The 18549-nt window shown below is 18.0% G+C and overlaps 6 protein-coding genes across 6 annotated transcripts; 3 read left to right on the forward strand and 3 right to left on the reverse strand.

Annotated features, from left to right (window-relative positions):
• Positions 1–144: 144 nt before the first annotated feature.
• PADL01_1464800 (ATP-dependent zinc metalloprotease FTSH, putative) lies at positions 145–2256 on the reverse strand (the record flags this gene model as incomplete). The annotated part of the gene is made up of 1 exon (XM_028684951.1): positions 145–2256. The coding sequence occupies one exon, from the start codon at positions 2254–2256 to the stop codon at positions 145–147; it is 2112 nt and encodes a 703-aa protein (XP_028540978.1).
• A 2950-nt stretch (positions 2257–5206) lies between these two features.
• Positions 5207–6052, forward strand: PADL01_1464900 (conserved Plasmodium protein, unknown function; the record flags this gene model as incomplete). Its single annotated transcript, XM_028684952.1, has 1 exon — positions 5207–6052. The coding sequence occupies one exon, from the start codon at positions 5207–5209 to the stop codon at positions 6050–6052; it is 846 nt and encodes a 281-aa protein (XP_028540979.1).
• Positions 6053–6909: 857 nt separating this feature from the next.
• On the forward strand, positions 6910–9516 carry PADL01_1465000 (conserved Plasmodium protein, unknown function; the record flags this gene model as incomplete). Its single annotated transcript, XM_028684953.1, has 1 exon — positions 6910–9516. One exon carries the CDS (start codon positions 6910–6912, stop codon positions 9514–9516), a length of 2607 nt encoding a protein of 868 aa, XP_028540980.1.
• Positions 9517–10026: 510 nt separating this feature from the next.
• On the reverse strand, positions 10027–11172 carry PADL01_1465100 (conserved Plasmodium protein, unknown function; the record flags this gene model as incomplete). Its single annotated transcript, XM_028684954.1, has 1 exon — positions 10027–11172. One exon carries the CDS (start codon positions 11170–11172, stop codon positions 10027–10029), a length of 1146 nt encoding a protein of 381 aa, XP_028540981.1.
• Positions 11173–12184: 1012 nt separating this feature from the next.
• Positions 12185–15351, forward strand: PADL01_1465200 (tRNA 3'-trailer sequence RNase, putative; the record flags this gene model as incomplete). Its single annotated transcript, XM_028684955.1, has 6 exons — positions 12185–14064; positions 14234–14486; positions 14625–14760; positions 14868–14942; positions 15036–15094; positions 15196–15351. The coding sequence occupies 6 exons, from the start codon at positions 12185–12187 to the stop codon at positions 15349–15351; spliced, it is 2559 nt and encodes an 852-aa protein (XP_028540982.1).
• Positions 15352–15750: 399 nt separating this feature from the next.
• Positions 15751–16171, reverse strand: PADL01_1465300 (conserved Plasmodium protein, unknown function; the record flags this gene model as incomplete). Its single annotated transcript, XM_028684956.1, has 2 exons — positions 15751–15967; positions 16116–16171. 2 exons carry the CDS (start codon positions 16169–16171, stop codon positions 15751–15753), a joined length of 273 nt encoding a protein of 90 aa, XP_028540983.1.
• Between the last annotated feature and the right edge of the window lie 2378 nt (positions 16172–18549).

An 18549-nucleotide genomic window follows, 5' to 3' on the forward strand; every position in this document is an offset into this window, starting at 1 on the left:
AAAAAAATTAAATTCAATAAATTATAACATAAAAAAAAATAAAAATAAAATTATTATAATTTTAATTTGCCATAATATGAATAACTACAAAATATTTTATATATATATATATATATGTGCATATATTTATATATGTAGTTATTATTAGGATATTCTATTGTCTTTTAAATTGTATTCCTTTTGCTTAATTTCTCTATTTTTTCTAATTTGATCACATTTTCCTTGCATTGCTAATTTAATTTCATCACTTGTTAAGGTTTCATATTCTACTAGAGCTGATGCAATTCTATGTAATTCATCAATGTGTTGATTTAAAACATTTTTTGCTCTATTATATGAATCTAACAATATTCTTTGTATAGATTTATCAATTTTAATTTTCATTTCTTCACTAATATTTTGTTTGTCATGTAAAAACATAGATATGTTGTCTTCATTTATACCAACTCCATAATTCATAACTAGCGATTGAGCAATATGTGTTGCCTTTTGTAAATCACTTGAACATCCGGTGGTCACATTATTTTTTCCAAATATTATTTCCTCAGAAACTAGACCTCCCATTAATATATCAATTTCACTTTGTACATCTTTAATTTTTTGACTATATTTATCACTAATAGGTATTTTCCATGTAACACCTAAAGACATACCCCTTGGCATAATAGTAGCTTTGTGTACAGGATCAGATCCTTTTGTGTAAAAATTGACAAGTGTATGTCCTCCTTCATGATATGCAGTAATGTTTTTTTCTTCTTCATTTAATGGTGATTTTCTTTGTAAACCTACTACAACTCGATCAAAGGCTTGTTCAATGGAATTCATATCTACTGATTTTTTTCCTTCTACTGAACATTTAATAGCTGCAATATTTAATATATTATTTAAATCGGCACCTGTCATTCCTACAGTTCTCCTTGATAAAACATGTAAATCAACATCTTTTGATAATACAATTTTATTACTATACATTTTTAAAATTTCATATCTTCCTTTAATATCAGGTAAAGGTACTACAATAGTTTTATCCAATCTTCCTGGTCTAACTAAAGCTTTATCTAAACTTTGTGGAAAGTTAGTTGCACATATTACAACAATACCTTCATTTTGTTCGAAACCATCTAATTCAACTAATAATTGGTTAAGAGTCATACGTACAGCACTATTATCTCTACTACTTCTTTTTGATCCTACGGCATCGATTTCATCAATAAAAACAATACATGGTGCATGTTTCTTTGCAGCTTGAAAAAGTTCTCTTATTCTTCTTGCACCTACACCAACAAACATTTCTTCAAATTCTGAACCTGAGGCTTGTAAAAATGGAACATTAGCTTCTCCTGCAATAGCCCTAGCAATTAATGTTTTTCCAGTACCTGGTTCTCCTGATAATAAAATACCTTTTGGTAATTTTGCACCAATTTTGGTAAATTTATCTGAATTTTTTAAATAATCAATAATTTCTTCTAGTTCCTGTTTTACTTCATCACATCCTTTCACATCTGCAAATGTTACTTTTACATTTTCTACTGGAATAATTTTTTTATTTGACACTCCTATACCTTTCTGAACATTTTGTGATACGCCCTCCATATATACACTCCCCGCTGCTACTAATATTAAAAATCCAATGGTAGACTTAAGTAAATTCCATAAACCTTTTCTATTACTATCTATGACAGAAACTTTTAATGGTTTCTTTGGATCAATATGTAAACTATACATTTCAGGATGTTGATTTCTTTTTTTATCTGTATATTCTGCTTTCTGTGATGAATGATTTGAGGACATATTATTATAATTATTTTCATTATTTCCTTCATATGTATTATTTGAGCGTTCATTTGAATACATTTCATTTATAGTAGTATCATCCATAGATCTATTATAAGTATTATTATCACTATCATATTTAATATTATCGAGATTGGTATATTTTAATTTATTTGTATATACTAATGCTTTTATATATTCTTTTGTTATACTTTCATCTTTTATATAATTAGAATTTTCATAATGTTTTATAACTTCATTTGGATTATGCACATTTGCTTCTTTATAAAATTGTAATATTAAAAAGTTATCATTAGGTTTATTCCTTACTTCTCTTTTTAACCTATCTAATCTTTCATTTTTTAATAAAGTAAATCCCCTTGTTTTATTTAAGATACAAGCGATTTTTGGTAAATTATTAATGTTTAGTAATTTATTACTCCTTTTTAAATCTAGTATTACAATATTCCGTAGAAGTAACATTTTTATATATACATATATATATTTTTTATTTTATCTCCTCTTCTTTTGTGTTTTTTTTTTTTTTTGTGTCCCTGGTTGCTTTTATCTATATTTTTATTAGAATATTTTTATTTTATTTTTAATGTTGAGTATATATTTATTCTTTTGAATAAACAAAATGATGTCCTTTTATATTGGTATAAAATAATACATATATATTATAATGTTATATTATATACATATATATATATATATTAATTTAAAATTGTTATTATATATATATTTGTGGAATTCAATGTTTCCATTACTTATATATATTTTTAATAATATAACATAATGTAATATATATATTAAATAACATGTAATTTATGGTAATTTTTTAATCGTTGATTTATACCTTATTCATTTCATTTTAAAAAAGGAACTTTAAATATATATATATATATATATATATATATATATATGTATTTATTAATATATAATTCCTTTAATATATATAAATAAAATTTTTTAACTTTATAAAATATATAAAAGGAATTCTATTATATATTACATATTAAAAATTTTTATAATAAACAGGTTATAATAAATAAAAACATCATGGCATATATTTTCAAAAAAAATAAAAACAATAAATAAAATATATATTAATGGCAACAAATGAAGCACTTGAAGATTTAAAAGATATAAGAAATATTACATTATATAAATATATATAATAAATATATATAAATATATATATTTATGTTTTGTTACAATTCATAAAGCACATAAAAATAAAAGATATATGTATATATATATATATATATATATATATAGTCAAAATATCATATATAATAAATGTCGCCCACAATAATAATATTATTATATATTATATATTAATATTTTTTTTATTTTATGTGTATTAAAATGAAGATGTATAATTAATAAATCTTTCTATAATATAAAAAAAAAAGAAAATATAAAATATATAATATATATTTTGTTTATGCTTTCATAATATAATTCATTCAAAATAATAATTGAAAATAAAATGATTAAACATTGTTAATATTTTTTTTATTTAAATAATTTATTATATATTATTTATTTTATTCATATTTTAATTATACATATATGAACATTCATTTTAAAAATATATATATGACGCTATATATAAATAATAATATTAATAATTATTCAAAGTATTTGTATTTCAGTATGCAACAATGTCGTGTACAAAAATTTATATATATATATATATATAGAAATCAATTATTTTATTTAAACAGTTATAAATAATTTTTATAATATATATAAATTTTTTTTTTTTTTTTTATCCTATTAAAGATTACATATATAATTCTTCGCTTTATTCGTTTCAAATAACATAATAAACATAAATAAAAAATAAGGTTAATTTTAATCATTCCTTAAAATGTTTCCTTTTAGAATATATTATCAGAAAATTTTTGTCTTAAGGAAACAAAAATTTTATTTTTACATTATGCAAGTGTTATTAAGATTTGACTTATGAATATATATGATATGATAATAGAAATAATTAAAGGAAAATATTTATAAAAGATAAATATTATATTATATATATAACAAATATATGAATATTTTATATATAAACATATATTTCATTATATATATGAATTATTATTTAGGAAAATATTGTCGTTCATATAATTCTTTTGTAAATGATTAAAAAAAAAAAATTGGACATATTTTTTTAATATAATAAGATGTTATTTTTGATGGATATATATATATATATATATATATAATAACTAGCGAATATAATTAGTTAAATAAAATCTATAAAATAAAATTAAATAAAAATTTTATTCAAAAAAAATTATATATATATATATATATATATATGTGTTCATATTATTTCAATATAATATCCTTAATATATGTAATATTTTCATATATAGAACATAAATGAACATTTCTTTTTTTTAATCTTTATAATTATTTTTTTTTTCAAATATAATATTAAAACTTTTCTGTTTTAACATTTTATAAAGTTCCAAATGGTTATAATATATATATATATTATATGTTTTTATTATTTTTATTTTTACAATGTAGAAAATTAATTTATTTTTGTTCGTTCAAATTTGCAAAAAAGAAGAAAAATTAAATAATTAAAAAAAGGTATATAAATAACTAATATAATAATTTATTTCATCATATATTTCTTTTATTATATACACATAAATGTATGTTAACATTTTTTTGTTCATTTACATTTAGAATGGACAATATTAAATATTTTCGAATCTATTAATTTTTTTTATAAATTGTATTATGTGTATAAATTATTTTAAATATAATTCAAGTATAAAATATATATATTTTTTTCTTTAAATTTAATATACAATTTTTTTTTTTTTTTTCTGTATGAATATTTGTGTGCATGGTATATAATTATGTAAAATATATATATTATAAATATATAATATATATGTGCAACAAAATTTATATAATATATATATATATATATATATTTTTTATTTTATACTAAATAACTATATATATGGAAACATGGAAACAAGGATTTATATTCTTGGGTAATACACTTAACTTTTTAAGGATGCTTTAAAAGAACATAATAAAAAAAATACATATATTAAATATATATATATATATACCATTTATATATATATGTGAGAATAAAAACTTTTAAATATATCATCCAATGAATCTTTTAATAACCAGTTTGATTTTATATTTATTTTTATTTAATATTTTGTAGTATCCTTAAATGTAATATATATATATATATATATATATATATATATTTTATTTCAAATATTTTATGTAATATAATAAAAATACATAAAGGCAAAATAATTCAGTACAAGAAAAAGAAATGATATCAAACATATTTTTTTATTAATAATTAAAATAATATTATATACGAATCTTTGTATCTGACAGATTTAATAATAACAGGGGAAAAATAAAATAAAATAAAATGTTATATGTGAAGGAAACAGATTTGTTATTAAAATTTTTGAAATATGGAAATAAGAATATTATTAGTAAAAATAACTTAAATATAAATGGGAAATGTCCAAATATGCAATCTTTTTGTACATACGTATTAGATAATAAGAATATTATGAGAAATACTTTTATGGATAAAGGAATGTCTACTTTTTGTAATAAAACTAGTTACTTAATAAAAAAGGATATAGGTAAATATTTTTTTACAAGTACATCAAGAGTTCATTTTAATATGACGACTAAAGATATTTCTAATAATAGCATTACAAGAGGGTGTTCAAAAGAAGTTTCCATATTTGAAAATCCAAATGTCTTAATTCTTTTTGATAAGAATAGTCGTGAAACTATAGGACAAAGAATATATAGGTATTTGGATATAACTGGATTTTTAACAAGATATAATAATAGAAAAGAATGGTTATTAGATTTAGATCCATATACAAGATTATCAACAGTTATGTTAACAGAATATGAAAGAAAATTAATGATCTTTTTAAAATTTCATGTATATTTATTATTTGTTATATGTATGTATTTATGGTATCATGCACAAGTACATTTTACTATGAAACCTCCTTGCCCAAAACCTATAGCTTATGGACATATGGATGGAAGAAAAAGAGATTTTACTTGGCATGGAAAATTATTTTTTATTTATCCAAAAATGAGATGTAAAGAATGTCGTTGGCTAGATATTCAATGTAAAAAAGAATGCTTCGAAAAATTGAAATTAGAAGGACATAAATTCATTATAAATAATGGAGATCCATTATCTGTTCCCAAAACGGTTTTATATCCATCACATTTCAAATAAAAATTGAATACTTTTATATTATTTTTTTACAATAATTTTATATGTATGTATATATTTCAATACACTTATAAAAACATATATATATATATATATATATATATATATATATATATATAAATTTGTTTTTTTAATATGAATAATTTTATATTATATAAAGGAAAATTAATAAAAACAAACCCACATATATATATATATATATATATATAATTAATTTTAATGAATAAGTTTATACTTATATCCTTCATATATAATAACATATTATAAATACTTTAAATTCTTACTTTGTATACTTAAACAAGTTTGATATAATAAAATATATACATATATATATAATGCATATTATTTTTTCCATGGATAAAAATTTTAATAATTTTATTTTTTTTTCATGCTTAAAAATATTATTTTTTTTTCTTACTACACACATATATATGTTGTACATTAACTTATATTCCAAATATATATTATATATATAATTTTTTTTTTTTTTTTTCATATGTCATTACTTTTTTATTTATTTTTTTAAAATAATTGAAATATTAAAAGACTTGAATATTTCAACACTTTTACGCATATGTAAATATTAATAATATTATTGTATTTATATATGAAAAAATTAAACTATTAAAAAGAAACATTTTGTCACCATATTTGTACATTAAAAAAAAAAAAAAAAAAAAAAAAGAAAAAGAAAAGAAAAAAAGTAATATATATGAATAAAGGAAAAATAAAAAAATTAATTTAATATTAACTTATCAAAAAGATATACATACACATATTAATACATATATTTGTGCATATATTTATACATATAATTATATATATTAATATATTATAAATGTGTTTATAAGAGTGACATTATGGACCTGGAGAATGATAATAATTATGGTTTATCATTAGATTATGATTCATTACATAAACAATTAGAAGGGCTTCCTTATTACAAGAAAGGGTTTAACAAATATGATGTATTTTGTTTTAACGAAGAAAAAGAATTGAATGAATTACATTTTTATGAAAATGAAATTAAGAAATCATATAATTATTTTAGGCATTTCGAAAATATTCATAAGAATATTAAAAGAATATATGAATTAGACGAGGATACAAAAGAGAAAATATTAGAAACAAATGAAATGACTTATGAAATACTAGATGAAATACACAAGTTAAAGAAAGAACAATATGATATTAGAGTAAAAGAAAAGATGTATAATAAAATTTTAGAAGAATATAGTTTAAGTCCTTTAAGTTATAGTAATTTAACAGATTTGAAAATATCATTAAATATTGAATTCTTTGAACATTTAAAACAATTTGAATATATAAAAGAAAATATTATAAAATTATTAAATGAAGATGGTTCGCAAAAGTTATGTAATTTTTATACTAAACATTATAATAAAATAATGATTATAGCTTGTAGGAAGATTTCTATTTACATAATAAAAGAAAATAATAATTTCTATCGAAGAAATAATAAAATAGTTAATTTATTATTCTGTAATATAAATGAAGAATTTGTTAAGCGAGAAAAAATGATCTTACTTTATATAAAAAATTTATTACCTATAACAAAATTGTCTTATAAAATTATTATTGAAAATATAGAATATTTCAATTTATGTTTAAATAATTTTCTTAATTTAAGAAAGAAATATTTAAAAATTAATTATCAAAATTATATGTCTAATAATTATAAATCTATTAATAAGAAAAACTCATTAGATATTATAGAACCAAGAGAAAAACATGATTTTATTAAAATGTTTAAAAACTTTTTCTTATTTTTATATTATTTTATTATATTAGAAGATAATTTTCTAAAGATATTTTTTTCATTTAATTTTTATTTTACCAATGAAATTATACCATATATATCAGCAAATATAGACAATGTTCATAATAATATATATAATATAATAGATACTTTATTTATACCATATAAATATTTTTTAGATACCAATTTAAATATATATTCAAAATGTTATGAATCATGTTATGAGCTCTTTCATATTTTAAATATATTTATTCTTAAATTAAAGCAATTTCAAAATAATGATGAAATTAACGATATAATAAAAAATATTATCATAAAATATGCGCAACGTAATAATGATACTTATGATGCATTAATATGCTATAATTTGTCTAAGAGTAAATTATATTTACCAAATAAAATATCTAATAATAATAATAATATGAAAGAGGAAAATATCAAAATGGATATTAATGCAAAGAAAGAAAATGATATGAATAATATTTCTGATAATAATTTGAATGGAACCTATCAAAATATAGGAGACGTGAAAAACAATTATGATTTGGATAAAAATCTGGAAAAATTAGATAATAATAAAAAGCAGACAAAAAAAAAAACACAAGATGGACAAATATCTGAAGTACGTATAGATTCATCATACATGAATGAAGATAGTAATAAATTTATAGAAGATAGACAAATGAATGTAACAAAAAATAATTTACATAGTGAAGAATATATAAGTAATAATAATGATAAACCTACCTTAGATGTGAAAGATGGAGATAATATTGAATTTTATAACAAATCTAATGAAGAAAATGTATCTGAAAATAATGACGAAAAATATGACAAAATTGTTGATATGCAGAAGGAGGATAATATCCCATCACATAATAGTTCTAAAAATAAATCTAGTTATTATTTGGATAATATAAAAGAGAAATATAATAGTAAAATATTAAATTATACATTAAAAATACAAAAAAATATAGAGAATGAATTTATATCTATATGGCAACGTGATGTTGTAAGTTTTTATCTAAACAAAATTAACAAAAATGAAAATACTAACAGTTTTGAAGATACATTATTTTATGTAAAGAAAATATTATATTCTTTAAAAAATGTATATTCAATATATAAAATGTATACATTATATGGAAAAGATATGAAAGAACAAAATTTCCAAAATGTTCTTGATATAACCATAAATCCATTAATAAATAATTGTTTAAAAAATCAAAATTCACTTGTTCATAATCATTATATATTTATTGTAAATATGTTTACATTTATACAAGATAGTATAAAAAATATAGAAGGAGCATCTAAATATTGTGAACTACTAACCATTATCATAGATGAAAATATAAACAAACTTTTGAAAATAGAATTAGAAAATTTAAAAATAAAATTAGAACTAGACAAATTAGAAAAGATAGATCAAGAGAATATTAAAGAAGATACAGAAGAATTAAAAGCATTTGTAGACAATTTTTACAAATTTGTTTTTTCTGAAAAATATAATATTTTCCTTACAATTCATAAAATACTATCTGATATTATAAAGGATAATATAAAAAATAAATTATTTGAATATATACATAAAGAATATATACTCCTTTATGAAAAACATTCTAATAAATTCAAATTTAATTATACACCAGAGCAAATAAAGTGTATACTATATAATAAATGTTAAATTTATATTAAGTTGTTTATATCAAAATGAGTTTCAAAAATGTAATAAAAAAAAAAAGAAAATTATAGAAATAATAAAATAAATAAAATAAATAAAATATTAATATAAAGCATGAATATTTACACAAAAACATATAAATAAAAAAAAATATATACATATATTTTTTGGATCCATTTATAGATTTAAATTATATATCTGTGGGAAGATATAATTAATCAGTATAATGCATGAAAATTATGTTATCTATATTATGTCACTTCTTTTTTTTTTTTTTTTTTTTTTTTGTTTTTATATATTTTTTATTTCCCCCTGATTATATATATTCTATATATTTTATATAAATTTTACATTATATGGTTATAATTTCCAATGATATATCCTTACTTTCTTCATATAATTATAATCCATATTTACCCCCCCACACATATATATATATATATATGTGTACATTTATATTTAAATTTTTTTTCTTTTTACTTTTCAATTTTTACATTTTCATGTTTTAGTTTGTCAATCCTCTTCACTTGATTGATCATGTGATGATGATTCTGATGACTTAACTTTTTTTTTACTTAGAAGGAATCCTAAACTTTTAAATACACTAGTAGCAGATGAAGTTTTATTTGAATTATCATTTTTTTTAGATATATCATTTTGAATTACATTTTTATCTTTTGTTAAAATATCTTCATCATTATCATCTTGCACATCATATGATTTTGATAAACATGAGATTCTTGATTTTATGAAGCCCTCTTTAATTGACCAAGCATATATAATAACTTTTTTCTTTTTAGGTATAATTGGCTTATTATCATGGTTATATAAATGATAATTTGTTTCATCATTTACTTTATAATGTATAATAGACTCGATAGTTGAACATGTAATAGTAATAGTTAGTTGATTATTATTTTTTTCTTCTTGTAATGTTATAATAGGAGGAAAGCAGACTTTACTATATTTTTGTAGTTGAAATAATTTAGATAAATGTATTTCTTCAATATTTACAAAATTAAGAAAGTGATAATTTGGGTAATATTCCTGATGCATTATTTTATCGTTTGTGTTATCACATTCAGGTGGTGCACATGTAGTATCTGCAATTTTTTTAGAATAATTTATTAATTCTAATAGATTAACTGAATCTGATTTTTCTTCTAAATCAACACCTTCCATTCTTTTTTGGGCCAATAACCAACTAGTTTCCATCATTTCTTTTATTTGTAATAAAAAATAAAACTTTTCTTTATGGCTTATATTATCAAAATATTTTTTATTTATTTCATATCTATCATTATCCTTTAATTTTGCTTTTTTTACATTATAAGAATTATCACATTCATTATATATATTATTTATATTATTTATATTATTTATATTCTTATTATTCATATCATTATTTTTTAACTCATAATCCATCAAGTTTTCATTCTGTATATTTTCAATACCATTAAATTGTATATAATCTTTAATGTCATATTTTATATTTTCTTCCTGTTCTATTAATTGTTCAAAATATTTGTTATATAAAACCTCATTCTCAGGTTTTACTATATCTCTCCATTTATTTAAATAATATTTATCGATATTTTCCTTTATTTTTAATACTACATTATGGAAAGTGTTTGCTTCATTGATATTATAACATTCCATTTATTTTAATGTATAATAATAATAATAATATATATTTATATATGACTACACTCTTTTTTTTTTTTTTTTTTTTTTTTTTTTTTAATTTAGAATTCTAAAAAAAAGGAATATAAAATTATATGTACTTATGTATTTTTTTAGTAAGTACAATTTAAAAAAAAAAAAAGATTTATTCTTCTATATTTTGTATAGATATGTTTAATAATTCATATTAGCAAAAAAATATTTAATGGAATCATTATAAATATAAATATATAAATATATATATATATGTAATATATGTATGTGTTTTTCTTTTTATGGTAATTAAAAATGTATATTATTATATAATATATTCCTTTTTCTCTTTTTTTTTTTTTTTATTTTTAATTTTTTTCATATTTTTTTAAATTTCTCTATTTATATATCATCACCTAAAAAAAATTATATTGTTCGTTTTGCATATATCTAATTATAAAAGGATAATTTACCTTTCTTTTTTTTTTTTTTTTTTGCTTTGTTTGTTACTTTTTGACTACTTTTTTTCAATTTTTGTTTTTGTTGTTTTTTTGTTTTAGTTATTATTCTGTTTAATCAAATGGAAATATATCTATATCTATGTATAGTTAAAAATAATGTTAAAATGTTGTTCACTTTATGATGTAAGCTAATAGTTATTCTATAAATATTATATATATATATATATATATATATATATATATATATATATATATAATGCTTATTTATTTTTTTATATTTATAAATTAAAATATTTTTTACATATTTCCTTTTTTTTTGTAATATAAATTGTGTTATAATTTAACCCTTTTAATGTATTTCAATTGGTTTATATTGTATTTATTTTAATTAATCATGAAATGCTTATAAAAAATAATATATATATATATATATATATATTTACATATATGTATGAAGAAAATGTTTTAGTTTAATAGATTCATATTTATATATTCGTATAATATTTGTTTTTGTATATTTTTTAAATATTAAATAAAAAAAAAAAAAAAAAAAAATGGAGATATTTCTTCAATTAATAGGATGGCATAGACTTGCTGTTCCATCAAGTTTAAGATTATTCATTAATGGAGATATTACACTTTTTAATTGTGGTGAAAATATTCAACGTTTTTTAAATGAACACAAATTACATTTGGCGAGAATAAAAAATATATGTTTTACTAAGATTACTCCAGAAAGTATTGGAGGTTTAATTGGTCTTTTATTAACAATAGATAATATATCAGATGGTGACATAACAATATATGGTCCTCATCCTATAGAATGTATTGTGAACAGTTTTATGTCAAGCTTTGCAAAAATGAAAAGTACTAAAGTTAAAGTTGTTCAATTTGAATTGAATGTATCATCAGTAATTAATATAAAGGGTAATGTAGTAATTACACCTATATTGATAAATAAGGAAAAAGAAACAATAACAGATAATAACATTCAACAGGATTATATAACAAACGAAACAAATGTTAATAATAAACGAGTTATAATGCATAACAACAATAATAATGATATCAACAATAATAATGATATCAACAATAATAATGATATCAATAATAATAATGATATCAATAATATTAATAACGAAATAAACTTAATTGTGGAGGATAATAAAACGTCTGAAAATAATTTTTCAGAAGAAATATATTCTAATAATATGTTAAAAAAAAGGAGATTAGAAATGTCACTTAATGATATACCAAATGATAATATTTATGATAATAATAAAGATTCCTTAATTATGAACAGTATAAAACAAACAATTGTGAAGGAAAAAAAAAAAAAAAAAGAATTTCAAAATATTTGTTACTTAATTGAGTGTCCTCATACACCTGGAAAATTTTATCCAGAAAAAGCCAAAAAGCTAAATATTCCATCAGGAAAATATTATGGTATATTAAAATCTGGAAAATCTATTACTATAAATAATAGAACTATACATCCTGAAGAAGTATGTGATAAAAATATTGATGGGAGGAAAACATTAATTATTGATTTAGAAAATGAAAATGATATTAATGACTTAATTAATCATCTTAAATATAAAGAAATGTTATATTTAAAAAATTTAGAATATATTTTTCATTTATCAAATGAAGAAATTATAAATAATAAAATTTATAAAGATTTCTTTTTAGGTATAAAAAATGTAAAAAATGTGAAATGTAATTTATCAAACGATTCATTGAAAGTATGTCCTTTCATAGCTTCATCTTCCTTAAATAATTTCCTTTCAAAATTGTTGCCAAACATTTTTTTAAAATATAAGGAGGACACTCCTATTTATGATTTACCTTGTGAAACACCAATTAATGAGCAAACTGAGAATGATAAAGAAAAAAAACAAGCATATAATAATTTCAATAATAATGGGGATATGCAAAAATTACTTTCTAATAATATCGAACTAGATCATCAAAAAAAAGAACAAGATAACACAATATGTAATAATAAATATAATATAAATGATAAACTACAGGAACAAAATGGTAGTTATCTTATTTTCAATCCGCTAACCAAATTCATTTTGCATCCTTATCATAAAATTGACATTTGTTTAAGTGAAACCATATCAGACTTATATCCTGATATTTTTAATACTTCAAAAATATCAAATATATTAAAAGAAAATGAAGAATTATTAAAACATTTTCAAAATTTTAATGAAACACATATTAATAAAATGTCATCATATCCTTGCTTTTATTTTCTTGGTACAGGCTGCTCAATGCCTTCAACATTTCGTAATGTATCAGGTATTATTTTAAGAATACAAAAAAATTTTAGTATTATCTTAGATTTTGGAGAAGGTTCATTATATCAACTATATTGGATGAGTACTTCTTGGATAAATTTTTGTAACATTATTAAATCATTCAGGTGTGTTACATGTGAACAAAAAAGAAAATAAAAAAAATTATATCTCTCAAAAATAACAAAATTTTAATATTAATATATATATATATATATATATGTGTCTATGTGTATATCTGTTCGTATGATCTTCATCATCATTTGTTTTTGTTTTTTTTTTTTTTTTTTCTTATAGAATAATTTTTATTTCTCATGCACATGCGGATCATCATGTTGGGCTTTATTATTTATTGTATATGAGAAAATATCTATTTCCATCCCTAGATGATCCACTAATATTAATTCCTGTAACATTGAAAAAGTGGATCAATTTATTTAATGAATTATTTTTTGATAAGAAATTAAAATTTGTATATCTTACTGAAAATTTAGAAATAAAGCAACAAATTGATGATGACAACGACATTTTGAATATTCACGTGTTTAAGGTATATTTTAGAATATTTTTTAAATATAATCTATAAATATATAAATATATATATATATATATATATATATATATGTGATGTACCAAAATAAAGAAGCCTTTTATAACCCTCATTTTAACCTTTTTTATTTCACATTAGGTTAATCATATTAACGAATCTTATGGTATAAAAATAGAAAATAAAAAAATAGGATCCATTGTTTATTCTGCGGATACAAGACCATGCGAAAACGTGAAAAAGTTTTCAAAAAATTGTGACATTTTAATACATGAAGGTATTATAGACATAAAAATATAATAAGATAAAATAAAAAAAAAATATTTATATATATATTAAATACATTTATTAACATAATATGTTTGTATAATACATCTTTTACAGCTACCTTTGATGATGAATTATTAGAAGAAGCAATTAATAAAAAACACTCTACTACAAAAGAAGCTATGGATATAAGTAAAAATGGAAAAAATTATATATTTTATAAAATTATAATATTATGTAAAATAAGCTTCTTATTAATTTATTATTATTTTTTTTTTAATATAGGTTTGGAAGTACAATGTAAAACATTAATATTAACTCATTTCAGCCAAAGATATCCAAAGGTAAAAATCCCAAAAAAAAAAAAAAATTAAATATTATATGTTATATATTAAATGTATTATTATAATATATATATATATATATATGTATGTATTTTTTTTAGATGCCAAAAATAAATTTGGAGGGCTCATCAGAAATGCAAGAAATATCAAATAAAACCATATATAGTTTCGATTATATGAATATACCCTTAAATTTAATAAACGAATTGCCTAGATATTTCACCATATTATTAAATTTATTAGAAAAGGTATTTTAATTACAGAATGTTAACTCAAATGAATAAATTAAATAATAAATATAATGAAAAACTAATTAAATATTGAATTGATAAAGTTAACATAAAAAAATTTAATGATTCTATAATTAACCATATAATTAATAAAAAATGAAACTAAAAAAAAAAAAAAAAAAAAAAAAACTGTTAAATTAGTGAAATATTAATAATATCAAATAAATAAATATATATATATATATATATATAACAACAATGAATAATAATATATAATTAAAACAATAAAATAATATAAATAAATAAATATATACATATATGTACATATTATCTTTATTTCTTTTTTTTTGAATATTTTATATTTAAAAACAAATAAGCAAACTCATATAATAAATTATATTATATTATATTATATTATATTTTATTTTATTTTTTTCTGTTGTTTTTTTCATGAAGTTTGTTCATATCGCAAAATTTGTTATAAGCTCCACCAGTAGTTTGTAATAATTGAGCTTGTTGGCATGTTTTAAAATTTCCCCATTTTGTTAAATAAAATGGCTTAGTAAATTTTTGGGATTTATATTCCTCTTTCACCAACCATTTACTAACATTCCATCTTGGTGACATGTGATATCTCTTTAATCTATATAAGTAATAATTACATATATACAAAAAAAAAAAAAATAGACATATAGAAAAATAATAAAATATTAAAAATAAACAAAAAAAAACCACATATATATATATATATATATTATGTGCAGTTTTCTTTTCTTCGTATTATTTATTACTTATATGTCCATGAAGTGTTCCATCTTAATAATTGTATGTTACTTAAATTAACCATTTTAAAATAATATATCAATAAATTTATAAGAATAAAAATAAGAAAAAAAATAAAATAAAAAAAAATAAACCTAAATTTAAAAATCCTATCGGTTTTGAATACTTTAAAACATATGTAAAGTAACACCACTTTTTTAATTAAAATAAAAATTTGTCAAAGACAAATTTTTAACACATTATACACATTTTATTGAAAAAATAAAATTATAAAATAAAAAATACCTACTATAAAAGCATCATCTTAAAAATAGTTTCTTAAAAAATAAAAAGATAAAATTATTAAAGTAAAATCTATTCCATTATTAGAAATAAAATATAATAAATATTCATATATGTATTTATATTTTATACTTACTAATAAAAAAAAACAGGATTGATGGAGCATATATATATATTAATATTTATATATATTTATATGCATATATTATTTAAAAATATTCATTTTCACTATATAATATGTAGAGTAATTCATAATATCCATATCTAATAGAAGTTTAAAATAAAATATGAAATGTCAGCTATATTCATATTTATAATAATAAAAAAATATCATTTTTTTTTTTTTTTTTTTTTCTGTCTCACTCTCTCTCTCTCTATATATATATATATATATATATATATATTTATATATGTAAAGAAAAAAAAAAAAAAATATGTTATATTTTTTATGTTTTAATTTTCCTTAGTTATAAATTATTATTAATAATTTTCCAGTTCTACATCATAATATTTATATATATATATATAAATATATTTACATAAAAATAAAGAAAAAATATATACATTTTAGTATTTTTATTTTTATAGAGAATAATATTTTCTCATTCTATTTAAATACTTATATCTTTCTTATGTATGATATAATTTCTTATGTTTTTTTAATTTTTTAAATTAAAAATATTATTATTATATATTATATATATATATTTATATTACCATTAAATTATAAAAAAAAAATCATTTTTTATTACATAAAATATTTATAAACTATTATATTTTATGTTTAACAAATAATTAAAAATATACTGACATTAAATAAATGTAATCTTTTTTTTTTTTTTTTTAAATTATTTGAACAAAATTTTTTTTTTACAAAATTTAATTTTTTTGTATTATAAAATTTTATTATATATATATACACTTATATATTACATAACTTTTATAAATAAAATGTATTGAATGCACTTCAAAATTTTTTTTTTTTTTTTTTTTTTTTTGATTTGATAATATCTCTCATGCAAAAAAAAAAAAAAAAAAGAAAGAAAAAATTAAAAACCATAAAATAATAAAATCATAAAAAACAATTGAGGATATTTTGAATATGTTATTATTATTTTTTTGTTTTATTTTAAATAAATGAAATTTTTTAAAATTTTAAATAAAATAAGATATTAAAAAGGATTATAGAATTATAAATTTTTATTTTTTAGATGTAGACATTTTAACTTTTTATTAATAATTTAATAATTTTTTTAAATATAATATTTTAATTCTTAAGGGATAAAGAAATATATAACTTTTAAGGTTGTATTAAAGGAATCAAATTGTTATATATTTATAAATTATATATAATATATATATATATAATTTGATTTCCAATTCTTCATTATTATTTCAAATGTGGATATAAATATATATAAATATAAATTTGTTCATTTTTATATAAAAATATTTTTTATATAGTAAATATATATATAATTTTTTTTTTTTTTAAATTATGTTTATTTATAATGGTTATATTTTTATACAATTATTTGCTTATGAGAATTATAAATTGTTAAATAATAAAAAAAAAAATAAAATAAAAAAAAACTCTTATTATGATGTCAATAAGTAAAAATATCCTATGTAATTATTTGCCCCTTTTTCCTTTCAAATATGAATCTTTTGAAAAAACAATCCTTTGGACATTTAATTTATAAAAAGTTAAAAGAAGAGATACCACATTAAACACACACATATATATATGTATTTCAATTTCAAAATGATTATTATAATATATAATAGGACTTCTATATAATCATCCTAGGATAATTTACAATTAAAAATGTACAGTATATATTTATTTTATATAATATATAATATATTTATAAGTGAAACTCGTTATATAAGCACTATTAAATGTAATACACAATTATTGAAATAAAAATTTAATGCTTGCTTCTTCTTTTTTTGTATTATGTTTCAATATTTTTTTTTTCAAATTGTTTTTACATAAATATAAAATAATAATATTAAATTTTGGAGGTTTTATGAAATTAAAAAAAGAAAAAATTTTCTTACGTCTCAATGTCTTTCTTTAAAATATATATAGGAATACAATAATATTATAATATAGTTCAAAAGGAATTTATTTATTTATTTATTCATTCTTTTTTT

Source organism: Plasmodium sp. gorilla clade G2 (assembly GCF_900097015.1).
Source record: "Plasmodium sp. gorilla clade G2 genome assembly, chromosome: 14".
Lineage (NCBI taxonomy): Eukaryota > Apicomplexa > Aconoidasida > Haemosporida > Plasmodiidae > Plasmodium > Plasmodium adleri (nom. inval.).